This window comes from Poecilia latipinna, unplaced genomic scaffold, assembly GCF_001443285.1.
Source record: "Poecilia latipinna isolate Pla-1442-1.1 unplaced genomic scaffold, P_latipinna-1.0 Scaffold426, whole genome shotgun sequence".
NCBI classification, from domain to species: domain Eukaryota; kingdom Metazoa; phylum Chordata; class Actinopteri; order Cyprinodontiformes; family Poeciliidae; genus Poecilia; species Poecilia latipinna.
Window position 1 is genome coordinate 234,728 of NW_015113042.1, and position 17,031 is coordinate 251,758.

The 17,031-nt window shown below is 41.5% G+C and overlaps 1 protein-coding gene across 7 annotated transcripts in view; it reads right to left on the minus strand.

Annotated features, from left to right (window-relative positions):
* scn8aa (sodium channel, voltage gated, type VIII, alpha subunit a) overlaps positions 1 to 17,031 on the minus strand; it is a 63,633-nt gene that overhangs the window by 30,433 nt on the left and 16,169 nt on the right. For 4 of the 7 annotated variants that reach the window (XM_015038027.1, XM_015038030.1, XM_015038029.1 and 1 more), the window contains exons 5-17: positions 16,662 to 16,790; positions 16,052 to 16,143; positions 11,554 to 11,775; positions 11,249 to 11,312; positions 10,230 to 10,371; positions 7,967 to 8,170; positions 7,594 to 7,875; positions 6,612 to 6,926; positions 3,395 to 3,530; positions 2,910 to 3,148; positions 1,511 to 1,684; positions 1,011 to 1,367; positions 446 to 919 (exon numbers count right to left, since the gene is read on the minus strand). In XM_015038027.1, the coding sequence (XP_014893513.1) occupies positions 446 to 919; positions 1,011 to 1,367; positions 1,511 to 1,684; positions 2,910 to 3,148; positions 3,395 to 3,530; positions 6,612 to 6,926; positions 7,594 to 7,875; positions 7,967 to 8,170; positions 10,230 to 10,371; positions 11,249 to 11,312; positions 11,554 to 11,775; positions 16,052 to 16,143; positions 16,662 to 16,790 (2,830 nt within the window). Of the gene's footprint in view, positions 1 to 445; positions 920 to 1,010; positions 1,368 to 1,510; positions 1,685 to 2,909; positions 3,149 to 3,394; positions 3,531 to 6,611; positions 6,927 to 7,593; positions 7,876 to 7,966; positions 8,171 to 10,229; positions 10,372 to 11,248; positions 11,313 to 11,553; positions 11,776 to 15,753; positions 15,846 to 16,051; positions 16,144 to 16,661; positions 16,791 to 17,031 lie in introns of all 7 variants that reach the window. The other 3 variants (XM_015038033.1, XM_015038028.1, XM_015038032.1) reach the window with 3 other exon arrangements.

The following is a 17,031-nucleotide window of genomic DNA, read 5'->3' on the forward strand; positions in this document are numbered from 1 at the left end:
TACTTTGCTCTGTGAATTATCACAAGCTTGGGGTATTGTTTTATGACCTAAATCTACCATGGTCTTCTCTGTAGCTCTCTCTCTGACCCATCTGCTGTGTTACTTGGTCTTCGTGATGCTACTTGTTCTCTACCGTACTCTAACAAACCTCTGAGGCTCTCACAGAACATCTGGATTTAGGCTGGCATTAAATTACACTCAGGTGGCCTTTACTAATCAGGAGAATCAGGAGACATCTGATGCTGGATGCTTTTCGGGTTCATTAGAGTAAAGAGATTTGATTATCATTGCAAGGCAAATTTTTAAGCTTATTTTTTTCTTTTTTAAAAATTGCCAATAGAATGCCAATAAATTCATTTCTAGTTGTAACATGACAAAATGTTTAAAAGTCCTTTTTGAGGCACTTTATTTCCATGAATTGTTGCATGTTTGACGAGTTACTAACCTCTTTGCTGTTCTCGATGTCTGACTCGCTGCTGAAATCCTCTGTGTTGAGGTTCTCAAAGTCAGACTCTCCAACAGCGATGGGCACGCAGACCGTCAGGTTGGGGTTGTGGATGAACGACATGTGGTCCTCATCGATCATGTACTTGCCCACGCTGCTGCCGATGCCGCTGGTGGTCCCGTTCCCATTCTTGGCGTAATCCAGGTCACGTTTGATGTCGACCCCGGTGTGATTGCCAATGTAGTTCACCTTGGTGTCACACATGTCCTCCAGAGGCTTCTGCTCGTCCTCCATGGGAGGTTTCCGCACCAGGCTCGCCACCAGTATGCGCACCTTGGCTTTTATCCAGGCAATGCCCTTTTTAATGCGCATGACAGAGATCTGGAGGTTGTTAGGCTCGCCGTCGTCGTCTGTCGCAGCCAAGTTGTCGGCGCTGAACGAGCTCAGCAGCAAGGCAAGGAACAGATTCAACACCTTGAAACACACATGGATAAAGTTGATGAATGAGCATCAATTTTTTAATATGCGGCCAACATAACAACAGCCTGCCAGGGCGGGCGCTTACCACCAGGTTACCGATGACCATGACCATCATAAAGACGATGAGGCACATTGCCTGCCCCGCCACCTCCATGCAGTCCCACATGGTCTCGATCCACTCTCCACACAGCACCCGGAAGACGATCAGGAACGAGTGGAAGAAGTCGTTCATGTGCCAGCGAGGCAGCTTGCAGTCAGCAGCGATCTTACACACGCAGTCTTTGTAGCTCTTTCCAAACAGCTGCATGCCCACCACGGCAAAGATGAAGACGATGATGGCCAGCACCAGAGTCAGGTTTCCCAAGGCTCCCACCGAGTTACCAATGATCTTGATCAGCATGTTGAGGGTCGGCCAGGACTTGGCCAACTTAAACACTCTCAGCTGGAGAGTGGGAAGGGTGGGAAGAAAGGGAGTGACGGGTGGAAAGATTAGTCATCACATTGAAGTACAGTGACACTCTTGCTTAAGGGATTTTGGGGAAGGGGTGTTGGGAAGGATGGGGGGGCGGTAAAATAAGTATTCACCAATCGGAATGACCGCAGCACAGAGAGGCCTTCAACATCAGCCAGAGCCAGCTCCACTAAACTCAGCGTCACAATGAATCCATCAAAACAGTTCCAGGCCTCCTGGAAATAGTAGTACGGATCCATGGCCACGAGCTTGAAAAGCATCTCCCCTGCAAAGATCCCTGTGAACACCTACGGGGTAGGAGACATGATTTGAACAAATAAAAGAGGTTCAGCAGCATGTTCTGCAGGAAAAAGAGGCGATGGAAAGTTCACAAAAAACACCGGTTGGTGATATGAGCGCAATTTTTCTATTATTGTCTTGGCACACCGGCATTTATTAAGTAGTAAGTTGAGAGGAAAGAGGATGGAGAGAGAAGGGGAAGCGATAGCTCAAGATCAGGACTCAAATACAGGATAACCTCGGCACCTGACGGGCCTGCAACATGGTTTTCAGCTGCAGATTTAAGTGCACCTATTGTAGTGCTGCCTGTGGTCCAGAAGTCACAACCATACTGGTTTCTGAATTTTCCTTTGCATCAACAATCCCATAAGTTACACCATCCCACAGTTTATGGGGATCCATCAGCCATGCACCTCGACCTCACTGTTAATAAAGGTAGTCGATTTGTGTTGCTAAGGTGCCCACTTCTCTTCCAAAGGACATAGGAAAGTTGTTATAGCGTACGGCATCAGGACATCTTCGCAATACCTGGACATAATTTGCAATTGGGTCTTGCAGATTCACCAGACAAAACTGATCTGTAATTACCTAGACCAAACAGAAACCTGGAGAGAAGAGCGCAAAAGACAGAACCGAGGATTCTGGATGATGCAGAGCGATTATGCAAAGAGAATGGCCAAAGATCCCTCTATCTGTAAAATATTGAAAAAGACTAAGTGCTGTTCTTGTGCAAACTATCTACAGCAAGAGCAACTGACCGAAGATAGACATCAGGCTACCCATGCTCACATTTACACACCCTCAAAATTGCCAAGAGTAAGCTGGAATAATGAGAGCCAAGATTTAGTTGAGCTCATCAATGTAGCTCCATAAAATATTAATACTGGCCTCCCAGTAGCTAGCCAACCAGCAGAAAAACAGGCTGTTCCCACTGCAGAAAACAGGATTTTCTTGTAATCAAAGATAAACAGATAGACAGAGGCCTGTGAACAAATGTGTGAACGCAAGTGAAGAGAAGAAAAATCCAGGAAAACTGCACCCAGTTTGACATTGTTTTTTTTTTGTTGTTTTTTGTTCTCCCCTTTTCTCTCTTAACTCTAGATAGACAATGAAAGCTGCTGCCAATTGCAGTCCAAAAATAACACCAATCTGGGAGCTACTGAGAAGAAGTTGAAAAGATTCCTCGTGAGTGAATCAGATAACAAAGACACGGAACAGAAAACTGGCACTCACCAGATTGCCTACAGACAGCATGTCCTCAAAGTCGGGCGTCATGGGGTAGTGCTCCATGGCCATGAAGAGGGTGTTGAGGACGATACAGATAGTGATGGCCAGGTCCACGAAGGGATCCATGACTATCAAGTTTACAATCTCCTTGATCTTAATCCACATTGGGCAGCATTCCCAGATCAGGAATGTGTTAGAAAACTTATACCAGCATGGCGGACACTTGCGCTGAGACTCCTCCAGTTCTGAAGACATAGCGCGGATCACAGATCAAAACCAAACATAACAGCATGCGAGAGCATACTGCAGGCATGCAATGGTATAATATGATACAAAAAAATTGTATGCACTGTATGTATCTGGTATTGTTGGATTTGCAAAGCAGATAAGCAGGAAATTCATGTCAAAACTAGTCAACCAATGAGTGCAGCCCTAGTTAAAGAAGAATGAGAAAAGAGCAGGTAAAACAGCTGGGTTAAAAGTGGCAGTACCCTCCGCTAATGTGTTGGTAATGACGCTCATGACACTGTTGGCCCGCTCTTTCCGCCCAAAGGAGGTATTGAGCTGGTCCACAGACACCATCAGGGAGCCCGACAGCTTCTTCTTCACCTCAACCTCAGTAGTCGGCTGTCAGGAGGAGAGGAAGAATCAAGCACCCATGGAGACGACATGAACCCCATCCCACATCACCACCGGTGGCCGGCGGAGGGAAGTGCAACACAGCGTTGGTAGGCTAAGTAGTTGAGGAACCAGAATTTTGGGGCGGTTACTGGGGAGAGGGCCTGTTTGACGTGTTATGTCTGCGTATGCTGTAAATTCATGCAGGTCTCAGCCAAAGTGGGAGCAGTGGGCCAGGGCTATTTGACCTAATTGTGTTTGAATGCGATTGCTCGTCCAGATTAGATAATTAATGGGTTGTGAGATACTGTGCAGGGAGAACCGCTTCTGCATGAATGCATTATCAGTCACGTCATGCAATAATGGAGGCTTTGCTGCCATTGCAATATAATCAGTTATGTTTTTTTTTTTTTTTTTTTTTTAAAGAGTCTCCCAATTCTGGCCATTTCTATGTCACTTAAACAAATAGATGCTGTTATACAATATCTTCTTACTTTGAATCATACAACTTATATTGCAACCATCAAGTCATAATATGGAGGCAGGTAGTTCAGATCCATCCAGTTGTCATGCATGAGCATGCTCCAAGTCAAAGAGAAGGAGGAGAGGAGAACTACGGATAACATGACCATTTCTCTACTTTTCTACAACATGCTTGTTCTAATTGGGCTCTTATTTATGCCATGCTAACTAGAGGAAGGTGAAACTAATTTACTACTGTTGACCAGGGGGAGATATTTGGAAAACAGAGAAAGGTAAAGACAGACAAGGTCAGCAGCCCTCCTTTGTTTTGTTTTTAGGTATTTTATGAAGGCCTAAGAGGATGGTGTGTGTGTGTGTGTGTGTGTGTGTGTGTGTGTGTGCGTCTATGTGTGTTACTTTTATATCTGCTTTGGTATAGTATAGGGGAATTAGGGCAGCAGATAAAAATGTCTTTGGCTCTACAATGCTGGTCCCCTATGTCCTCCGCCTCTTACTGTAGATCTACCCACACATAGCAGAGGACCTGGATGCCTGGAGGAACACATCAACACACTGAAGCACATTAACACATCATTAGGTAGTTTTTGCCAACAAAAACTGAGTGTTAAACAGAAAATTCATCCCATTCTATGCATAAAAAAGATTTTTTCTTTCAACCAGGATTTGACCTAAGTGTTAGTTTCAGTGATTCTGTAAATGAACTGATGAATAAGATTTGATGATAATGCAAAAATCTTAATATATCCCTCTAAAAGATGCTGTTTCCAATTAGTCAAACTTTTTTGTAAAAGACTTTTATGAAGCGGTCATTATCCACACCTCTCTGCATTCTAAAGATATTTTAAATGTCTTTTTTTATTTTTTTTAACTTTGGATGATTTGTTTCTCATTTTTAGTACAATACCTAACAGTTTTCAGAGAAAACGCAGCTTTATGAAGCCATTTACCTGACCCACAAATCATTTAGATAAAAAAAGGTTCCTGTGCTCAGAGGATGACCCAGGTTTTTTACCTGGAGCAAACAGCTTCACAAAGAACCAATTATAGTACAAACAAACACCCTACATTGAACCTTTCATGAACTGCTTTTCTGCTTGCCAATAGTCTATAATAGTCAATAATCTGAAGGCTAGTCGTAACTTTAAATATTGATCATATTTTAATTGTAAATCTTATTTGTTGTTGTTTTCTTGAAATAATAAAATTTTAGCAGCAATGTGAAAACAGTAAAGAGCAACCTTATTATTTTTTTTTTGGAAACGGTACCCAACATATTTTTGGTTTATCGCCTGTCTAAAGAACGGTTCAGCCAATTATTACCATCACTGAGTGACTTATTACTCACGTCCAGCATGAGAAAGACGACAGTACAGTAGGAACACAAAATGCTAACTATCTCCAGCGTATGTTTGCAAGTTGTCTCTGAGAGGCAGAGCAGCACATCTGACCCAGACAGTCGTCTTCTTGATTCTATCCCTGATGTTTGTGATTCTGAAAGTTCACAGACCAAATCCGATCGGTCTGCTTTTCCTGTCAGACTGACGTTGGCAATTAAAACTAAAACTTAAGGAGAAAACCCCTTTTTTAATCTCTAAAGAGAATAATAAAACCCTTGATAAATGTTGGATCTTTAATCAGTCAAGATCATATTTTAAATTATAATTTTCTTGTCATAAAACTCTTCTAATCTATAATCATAGAGAATATTTTTTTAGTACCTTTTATTCTGGTTGTTTATTTACTTTTCTTTTAATTTAGAAAAACAACCTAAGTGTATTTTATAGCAAATTGAAATTTTGATTACATTAATCACTAACTCTCATATCCTTGTTGAACACTTAAGTAGTTGTTTGAACTTAGTGTGTATTTAAATAAATATGAAATATGCAGAAATACATCTTTCATGCAGTTCTTTTTTTAAAAGTTCTCAGATCGGCTTAGAAAAGTTCATTTGCAGGTTTAATTCAGCTCTTCAGGGAATTCAGACCAAGTTGTGTTCAGCCTGCTAAAGACACAATTTGTTCCTGCTTGTTTGGTTAAATATCTGCATCGCAGCAAGGTGATTCCCCTACAGCTCAAAGCTGAAGGCAGACTGATAGCTCTTGTTTTTTTCTTGCACTAATGCAAACACAATATTGGCTTTGTTACTGTCAACACTGCAAAGATGCCTGAGCCCCAAGAAAAACATCTAAAGCCTAGAGGACACGGATACTGACCGCTTCATAAAGATTACAGGAAAGTCTGAGTATTTGAATGCAAAGTATAAGGAAATGACTTTTGCACAGAAAAGCATATATTTAAGCATTCATTTCTTATGACAAAATTCATTGTAAGCCACTTGCAGACCCAGATTACCTAATATCTGAAAGCATGGCTGGCTAATGGCTAAGTCTAGTCTGAGTAATTAAATTAAATTTCTCCATCCTTTGCCTGCTGTTGGAGGGCAGCATACACTGCAGGGGCTGGGGGAGGGCAGGCGCGAGCGCTTAGCCAAGAGATACATACGGACTTGCAAAGATGACAGTAGAAGAAAGAGAGCCAGAAAGAAACGTAACGGACGAGAGGGGGGGGCCATGCCTAGATAAGTCTACTCATTGACTTCCTTACACTGTCGTCAGAAGCTGCCTTATCTATTTTCACCTCAGGCAGAAGGCGTCCACCGGGCCCTGGGCCGATGAGCGACACCACTCCGTTGCAATCCACCGTGCTGTTCCTCTTCCCATGGAAGCCGGTGTAGCTGCTCCGCCGGTAGGGGCTGAAGAGGGAGCCGCGGCGCTCCTCGCACTCCTCCACCGTGCTGTGCTCGTCGTCGGCAAATTCGGTCTCTGAGCCCATGTCCTTGCTGCGGCCCTTGAAGCTGAAGATACTGCTCTTGCTGTTGTGCCGGGAGAGGAAAGGCGAACCGGGAATGCTCAGGAGGGACTGGGCATTCAGGCGGGGAAGGAGGAAGAGGAATAATGATTAAGAATGAGATGTAATTTTTACATCTGCTGCTCCTCCAGAGTTACAAAGGGGACTGTGGTAATAATGTGACAAAGGGATTAAAAAGCTTTAAAAAAAATGTATAAATGCTTTTGAAAGGCTCTGTAGGAACCAGTAGAGTCCAAATAAGGCAAAAATAAAGCAGCAGAGTTTCTCTCTGAAACATTCATGTTTTTGCAGTAAATAATTCAGAATCTGGACATGTCCTTCATCTACAGCTAATATAAGGTTCATCGTTTGAAACCATGTGAAAAACCACATCTTGTGTATTTCAAATCTTAAACGCTAATATCTATGTTTTAATAATAGACTTAAATCAGCTAGATAACCCATGGGGAGCCCAGAATTGGGGCTTCTGGGATATTGGTTGGTCTCCTTTTTTAAGATGAGCAATTTTATTATGTTTTCTCACACATCTATATTTTATATTTATCTGTAGGCAGATGTATTTGTTTTATGCCAGTAAAATTAAATACTTCCTCTACAGGATGTCTACCAGCAGCCCGAACTGCTGAAATGTCAGTTTTTTAAGACTCACTTTAACTATGTAGAGTTCATGCTACATTAAAAATAAAGCAGAAATAGTTGCCCTGGGATTTTATTTCACCTGGTTCATAATGGAAGACTTTCGACCCAAGCGGTTGTCAGGGAAACGGAAGCGGCTCCTCTTGCTGCCGTCGTCCGACTCTGACTTCACAAACTTCTCACTGTCGCCTTTCTCCTTCTCCTGCTCCTTCTGCCGCCACTTCTTTTTGCGGTTGCGGCGCTCTTTGGCACTCTTGGAGCTGAGCTTTGACATCTCCGAGGAGCTGACGGACAGACGGCCTCCTCCGTCGTCCTCCACCGCATCCTCCGACACCGTGCCAGCAGAGGTCGCAGGGGGCGCCGTCTGGAGAGAAACGGGCATTCAAGTGAAGCCCCAACAAATTGAACAAGTTCCCTCAATGAGGTAAAAAAAATGGCTTTGCAGAGATTTTTACCTGCTCCTCCTGCTGTTTCTTGAGCTGCTCCAGCATGGCCTTAAATTCCTCCTCCTTCTGCGCAGCCTCCTCCATGGTGGCCTGGTTCTGCTCCTCGTACGCCATGGCTACCACAGCCAGAATCAGGTTCACCAAGTAGAATGAGCCCACGAAGATCACCAAGACGAAGAAGATCATGTAGGTCTTTCCTGCAGCCCTCAAGGTCTGGTAGCAGCGAGAAGTGTTTGGGAAAAGGGAACATATCAGATCCATGGCATCTAACACGAGACTCATCCGAAAAATTAAACCAGCTGCTGGAAAAGTGCCGCAGACATGTATGGGGATTTAAGTTTACTTCTGTTGAGTCAAATGTACTATAGGAACATATGTGACCAGAGAAAACTGAAGTACCGTATTTTCCGCACTATAAGGCGCACCTAAAAACCTTCAATTTCCTCAAAAGCCGACAGTGCGCCTCATGTATGGACCAATATTGAGCCACAACAGGTCTAGCAACTACGGTAAGCAGCCGCCGACTTCATTTTCCCCGTAGAAGAAGAAGTGCGCGGTGCATGCTGGGATAGTTGTCAGAACGCTGGTTTGTTAATAAAGTTTGACCTATCTATCTACCGACTGTCGTCTGCAGGTCATTTAGCACCACTTTCTCCACGAACATGCTGTGAGCGAACGGAGAAGGGTGACCATCGTCCGGCCACGCCCCGGCCCAGTTGCAGAAGGCTCTCCTCGCCACTTTGTTGACATCCTTTATGACTACAAAGTGGCTTTAGACATTCATCCGGGGTGCTTCGGGGGCGGGGGAAGAGAGACAGGGACTGCGGCGGCAGCGTGTCGGTTGGTCTGTGTTACCCAGAAAGCAGTTGGGCACAATATCGCAACACCAACACCAACACCGTGAGTGAAACAATGACTGGGGCAGCCTACTATATAAAGTACTCGGGACCACTTCTTCATTATTACACATCCACATTTGTAGAGTACGGAACAAATTGCATTCAATACGGGACAACACTAACAGTAGCATCTATTCTATGCGCCTTATAATGCGGTGTGCCTTGTATATGAAAAAGTTTTAAAATAGGCCATTCATTGAAGGTGCGCCTTATAGTGCGGAAAATACGGTAATCAGAAAAATAGCAGTATCTTTTGGTTATTTGGCTAAATCGTTGGTTAGAAACCTTGGGACAACCTTGGAAAGTCATGTTAAATCCCTGATTCGATCATCCTTCTGCCATCTGACAAATATAGCCAGATTCTCTCTTGTCCTGAGACGCAAATTTTAAGTCATGCTTTTGTTTCATGTCTCTAAATTGCTGCAATGCGTTTCACACGTGTCAAACCAAAGCCTCTCTAGACCGACTGCAGTCTGTGCAGAAATGCAGCTGCTACGTTCCTGACTGCATCTTCAAGGTTTGTCATGTGACTCCACCCGCTTCTGTGAAAAAGCTCCTGACATAAAAATGAGAAAGAAAGAGGAGAATTTTGCTCAAACATCAACTATAAACGAAGCCATTTTTTGTACTTTCATAAAAGAAGCAACATTTATTTCTACAGGGTCGCTTTAAGCCGAAGAAACGGTGTAATCGGTCAGGATTTATTGTATATTTATCTAAAGAAGAACATCCAGTAAGCTCATAAATAATCTCAAGGCAGAAACGGCCACATCCTGTAGTTCGGTGTTGAAATTCAAACAGAAAAACAAATACGTGTTATGATTCTCAATCTCAATGAGGTCTAAAGTTTCCCTCCATGACCACTACATATTACAAAGCTCTGAATATTTCATCATTTATCCCTTCCACTCAATCCTATAGAGCTGAAGTCAGGAGCTTTGCCACTATTTTATATTAAACTCAGCACTGAAGGGTCCAGAAGTCTGGCCAGAGGGGGAGAGACTGGGATGCACACTTTAAATTGAACAGGTCAAATGTAGCAGATGAAGAAAATGGAGATCTACCACAATTTAAGCAGAAACGGTTATCTTCTTCTAGATTTACAACGTTCATATTTCTGGAGATATTTGGCATTTTATTCTTTTTGCAAAAATGGCAAAAAACAAAACGATATTCTTGTTACAGCATTGCAATGATAATTCAAGTTAACCTGATCATTTATAGACTAAAATTTGGCAAATTGATATATTCACCTTTGGAATCTGGTAATAATAGTTTAATCACTTTCATGTAATCCTTAAACAGGATTATTTGAAGATGGGTGTGCGCTGTGCAGCAAAAGCATGCCGGACCGGTTAGCACATCTGTCATACCAGCATGTACAGGTTCTCCCAGAAGTCCTGCGTCATGAGTCGGAAGAGAGCCAGGAAGGCCCAGCCGAAGCTGTCAAAGCTGGTGTAGCCATAGTTTGGATTCCTCCCAGCTTTCATGCACATGTAGCCCTCCGGGCAGCGGCTGAGAGGCGAGGAGAGGCACAGAATGAGAGGAGAGCATCCAGCGCTGTTTACCGAGGACAGTGTCTTATAAAACTATGAACTGCCCTTAATGTGTTTTTCTTTTTTTCCATTTTCACAGATAAGAACCACAGCCTTTCAAAAGTTTCATTTGAATTTTTAATGATATCCCAATGATGCATAATTCTAAAGTGGAGGGAAAATCATGCATGTTTTTCAAAAGAAGAAACCCCCAAAAGTGTGGCATGCAAATATACTCACCAACCCCTTTTATTCTGATACCCATGAATAAAATCCTGCACAACTATAATTGTTAAGTAAAAAGTTGAAGTGTGATGAGCATTTTTAGCATATTTCACCTCCCTGAGTGAATACAGAGCCAGTGCAGTTACAGCTGCATGTCTTCAGATGCATTTCTCTTACAGTTTAGCACAGCCTGCTCGAAATCAGTCAGCTTGAATTTGCAGCTCCTACCAGGTTATCTTACAGTGCGTTTAACTCCATCCATCTTCTTATCCTCTCTGACCAGCTGCACTGTCCGGGATGAAAAACGTATCCTCACAACATGATGATCTCAACCATAGGAATGGTGTGTTTTAGTTCTCCGCCTCACAAAGCATTCTGCACGCTGGCCAGTACGCTAAACTTTGGTGATCTGATGAAAGTTTTGGACAACTGTATACCATTTCCTGCTACTTCACAATTATGTGCTAATTTATTTTATTCTGCCACACACACACACACAAAAAAACTCAAATAAAAGACACAAAAGTTTGTGTGAATAATATGTAAGTATGTCTGAAGGGATATGAGTTCTTGTGCAAGTCACTGGGAGCAATAATTGCTTTTAGATGAGGGGGACACAGGAGTCATCTTACCCAGAGTCGGAGCTGTTCCCACAGAGCAGAGCGTCCAGCTGACCAGGCAGGAAGTAGAAATTGGCTGCAGAAAAAAAATAAACAAACAAATAATGAACTGTTTAATTTGTTGTCTCTTGCAGCTTAAATTGTGTATTTAAATTTCTAAACTTTGGTTTGCTCGCACAAACTCGATCGGGAGCATTTCATTTCAAGCCAGCAAGTTTTGCCAAACCGACATATTGTTTTCCCGTTCCAGCATATGGCCTGACTCACCCGCGACATCGCTGCCAGGTCACCGGTGGCAGCGCCTCGCCTCTACTTACTATCGTTGTTGATGTACTCGTTCCAGTCGAAGCCCTTGCTGCCGTTGCTCAGGTAAGTCCCGTTGAGGTTGATTGGCCAGATGACGCACTTCTGCCGCAGGTTCCCCATGAAGAGCTGAAGGCCGATCAGGGCGAACACGCTCAGGCAGAAGACGGTGAGGATCATCACGTCTGAAAGCTTCTTCACAGACTGGATCAGAGCTCCCACAATGGTCTTCAGGCCTGGTGGGCAGCCACACACACACACACACACACACACACACGCACACACAAACGTGCACAAACCACGGAGGTGAAATAGGAGCCGCTAATTTTCAACAAGCTCTTCTTTGAAAAATCTAATCCTGCTAGAAATTATGGCTTAACATTAATGCCATTTTCAATACATTTTATTAATTTGTTATTGAAAAAAATCTTTCTACAATAAGATTATGATGTTCAATTCAACTGCAAATTTAATTAGAAGTTGACTTTTAATCTTCAAATGACTTGAAGGGTAAATTTATGTTTTGTTTTGGGGGTTTTTTCATAAAATTACAAATTACAAACAAAACACCTTAAGAACAATAAACAGGAAATATTTAGAAGCCATTCCACTCTTTTTAGATCCAGACAAAACATGTATACTGAGGGAAAATTTGTTTGTCACTGCCAATAAGGGATGAAATAAAAAAATAAAAGAGGGGGAGGGCTGCAAAATAGTGAAAGGAAATCCATAAGGAAAAGAGCACAGCAGCACAACGAGGGGCTATGAGGAGGGACTGAGGCACAGGCAGGGGGCTGGAAACCACATGCAGGTCATTTAAACTCCAAGGCTGAACAGGAGCAATTCAATGCCAGTGCCAGTTGCAGGCACTTTCTTGAACTGTCTTGTTTAAGGCGTCATTTACGAAAGCACTGACTCCCCGTACTGTGGCCCTGCGACCTGTCTCATCCACAGTTTCGGAGAACACAAAGCAACGTTACCTCTTTGAACAGGCATCCCTCTGGCAGCGTTCACAATGGGGTCCACAGGCAACGCAAACAGGGATGCTGGGCGACCCACACCCTCTTTTCTGTTCAGCCTAGTGGGCTTTACCGGCGGCACATGCAATATGTTCTAATAAAAATATGCCCTCAGTTTAGTCTTTCATACTCAGGCTATGTTAGTAAAAGCGTCATCAGCTTGGCTGCGTCTGTTTCTTAATGAGAAGATCCCATATAGCAAATCTACGTCACCAAACAATCCATAGTGGTTGGGTTTTTAATGAAAACAAGCCTTTTTTTGATTAGTAACTCTAAAGCTAAAAGGTAAAAATAATTACTTCCTTTACACCTAAACACTATGTTCAGCAGCCATTTAGCTTTGACTTGTAAATGTTAATAAATGCTGGCCTGACTCGATCCAAAGAATAACTGAAGCACCTGTCTTATTAAAAAAACCTCAAAAATAGGATTTTATCTTATAAAAAGATTGTCAGAACTGATTTTGATTGAGTTTATTGAGTAATTCACCATGAAAAGCATCTAAACACCCAACCACACTAGCCTAGCACCTAGCTTAAACACTGGAGAGACTGCTAGCCTTATTATTTAAAAAACTGAAAATGTACACACATAATCAATTTAATCCTGTTTTTGTACGAATGCACTAATGTGAAAATTTGGGCCTATACTGATTTCTGAGATCAATACTATTACGGCTGATAATTAATATTTACTAAAATAAATCGTGCATCCCTCATATTTTGAGTAGTTTGGAACAAAAGGTGTGTCAACATCCAGCACCCAGTTAGCTTTACCAAGGAGAAACCTGCATACGCTTTTGAAATATTTTATTTGTTTCCAGAGACTATGTGGTTTGATATTTCGAAAAGAACTTACAAAATCGTTATTTCAAACACTTAAGCCTGAAATGATTCAAAAAAGCATGTAACGAAAAGCGGTGTTTTCATTACCCACTAAGTTCTTGTAAATAATATTTTTATTTCCATAAAATACATTAGACAGATCAGAACTATGAGACTTTCATAACAAGAAAACATAAACGCTATTTATTATCTATTCAAAGATAATTATCATGCACCTCTTAAAACGTCGCCTCTAGCAGGGATTGTGCATCTCTGGACGGAGCAGGCCTTATTTTCTCTATTTTTCATGCCAAGCAAAGCAGCCGCCAGAAGTGATTAAATGTAAAGGCAAGGAGAATGTTTGTTTCCCAACGTGGAAAAATTGTTTTTCCACAAACACATTTCTAGATCGTAAAATATAAGTTAAATTAGAACTTTACCTTTCCCTCATCACAGCCAATACCCACATAAAGAATACAAAGCCAATCCAGATTTAAAATATAGTTAATACATGCTGTCAACATTTTCTTTTAGTTGTTATATGATTTGAATCCCCAACCTTTATAATGTTAACATGTCTCACAGCTGTTGAAAAAAACCCTCCCATAAAATAAAGAGAAAGAAAAATTGATAACCAAACAAAAATTAGGGCAAATCAAACTTTCAATGCCATTTGTCAGCCAAGCTCTTTATAGGCTAGTATTATAAAAGCAAGTGACTGAAAAGCATCATGCAGCATAAGAGATATGTTCACAAGCTAGGCTTGGCAGTCTTCATACACATGAAATAAACATATTCTGTGGGATCTCTAGAAAACTATTCATAAGTATCAGTTTGGGTCCTGCTAGCAGGAATCCTCTCGTTCCAATTCAGCCTTCAGCAAAAGCAGGAGCAACAAAACACATTACTCTTTCAGGACAAGATAAAGTAGCGATGGGAAATTTGACAAGCTGTCCTCTATTTTTATCTTCGTGCTTCTTAACCTGATTTGGTTCTCAAAAAGCGGTGTTGAGTATTTGCTAAAGCAAAAGAGCATCCACTTATTGAAAAGCAGGTAAAAGGAGGGGATTGAAGCTGTTGCTTAAATGGAACCCGGACTTCTGTGACGTTTTGGATTCACGCCGATACCTAAAAACACCTCAGGCGTGTTTTCTTTAAACTTTATCCTTATTTTATTATTGCAGTTTGCATTCAAATTTAGATTCTGCTGAAGTCCCATGTTGGTGTGAAGTTTTGACGTGTACACTGAGACAGTTTGAAGCCAATCAGAGTGTAAGTGCTGAAAATGACCAATAAATGTGGAGGGCTGGTGAGCTTACAAAGATCACAAGCATCTCTGGTAAAGATGTGTAAAAAAAAAAAAAAAGACATTTTACCTTTTTTTGCTAAAACAGGATCTCACACTGAAAATTTGGCTGCAGCTCTTCAGCAAAGATCTTTGCAGATTTTTGTTTTCCGCCCATTATTTTCACTGAACGCGATGGGACGTCATCCTTGGCCTAGCATTCGGTTAGTCGTACTTAAGCTTTTACTCATTGGCATTTTACTCATTGCTTGTCCTTCTACTAAACTGTAAAGATCAACATATACTGTATATGTTATATGTGAATGTAATGTCTCTCTTTCCCATTCGTAGGAGTGGCTAACAGAAATGTATCATCACCAGGAAACAGAAGGTGGTGTATTACTAACATCATAAGCCAAGAACCAACTATAAACTTTAATAAAAAGTATGCATTTAAAAATGCTTTTATGATTTAGAAAAAAACAAACACATCACAAAAGAATAACTGCATTCAAATTTAGGGTGAGATCGAAGCTGTAAGAGCTTATTTTAACACATCTTTACCTCTCAAATCCAACATTCATCACATGTATGTCATAAAAGAGTTTTTATTTTTTTAATTTAGCTTGCTTTTATAATTTAGCTTTAGTGCATTTAAGTACCCATGAGTCATTTGTAGTTTGGTGCATTGTGAATTAAATCATATTTATTTACATCAAACTGTTTCCATTGAATGAGAAGTTATTCTTTTCGATCGTGAAGCGACGTGATTGGAGGATTTTCGTAAGCCTTTTACTTCAGGGTTCCATTTAAGACAAACCAAGCTGCCTTGGAGACGAGCCTCGTAATGAGAGCGCTGGTGGGGCAAGAGAGAGTGCAGACACTTTGAATGACCTCAGAGGAGACTGCAAAGCCTATCAAAAATGTATTAGTACCATTTTTGATAATTTTGGAGGAAAAATAAATAAAAACATGGCTGTCTCCAATTCTTTTGTTGCTGCTTAAATCATAACTTTAACCATAATAATAGTGAGTAGAAAAACAAAGGGTGCGAGGATCAGCCTTAGTGTTTAAACTGAGTCTCACCTGGAATGACAGAGATAGTTTTCAATGCTCGGAGAACTCTGAACGTTCTCAGCGCAGATACATTGCCCAGGTCCACAAACTCTGTTATATATCTGAAATAGGGGAAGGATCACACACAGAACAAACACGATGACAAAAACCACACACGCCAAGAGCACAACACCACCGAACCGGGAGGAGACGATGCCACTCACAGAGCCTGTCCACTGAGGAGAAGGGTGGAAGGTAAAAGGAAAGAAAGACACACACACCTAACACCGACCCCGCCCCACCTTCCCCTCGCCCCATCCTGTCTTACCTGGAATTACAGAAATAGTTTTCAATGCCCTCAACACCCTGAACGTGCGCAGAGCTGAGACATTGCCTAGGTTTACAAACTCTGTTATATACCTGCAGGATCAAACCACAGTTACAACAGCTCATTATATACATGCATATAGAAGATGAAAAGATGAATTATCCCCACAGGTGGGCTTTGTGAGAGACAGACCGACAAACAATGAAATGTGATTTACTGAGCACTCTGGGGCAAAAACTGGCATAATCTACCTAATGTAAAATAACAAGCTAAGGCAAAGAGTCTTTGTGAAGATGATGTCAACACCAAATGATGAAGACCAAAAAGGTGACTGAGGCAGACAGTCAGATGGCAAGAGGAAGCTAAATCTGAGGTATGGGAGTAGTCACTGGATTGCGCAGTGCTGGATGGAGAGCCGCTTTGATTCCCAAAGAGAAACACCAGAGAAGTTTTAGATAAATGGAGGAAACGCAAAGATGAGTTATCAGATAGAAAACACCGTAAAAGCTCTAAAAGCAAGAAATGTAAGCACTAACGCATCAATTTAGATACTCGCATTTAATAATAGACTCTGTGCATCAGAATGGCAAAAGAAAAGAGAAGTACTTACGCCATCGAAATGACCATGAAATCCAGCCAATTCCATGGATCTCTTAGGAATGTAAAATTATCTATACAGAATCCACGTGCGGTGATTTTTACAAGAGACTCAAATGTATAAATTCCTGTGAATGTGTACCTGAAAGACAAAAGTGTGGAAAGGATCAGTTTACTGGACCGGATCAAATCTGGCTCATTTACAGGAACCTGCAGCAACTCACTGTTAAAACACCCAAGAAAACACATTTAAATTTAGCAACCAAAAAGAAACTTTGTAACAATGGCAACATTTTCTCTTTCAATAGAAAAAATTAATACACAAAATGTTTGATTTTGTTAATAAAGAACATTGTGTTTCACAAAGAAGGTAATATTAGTGG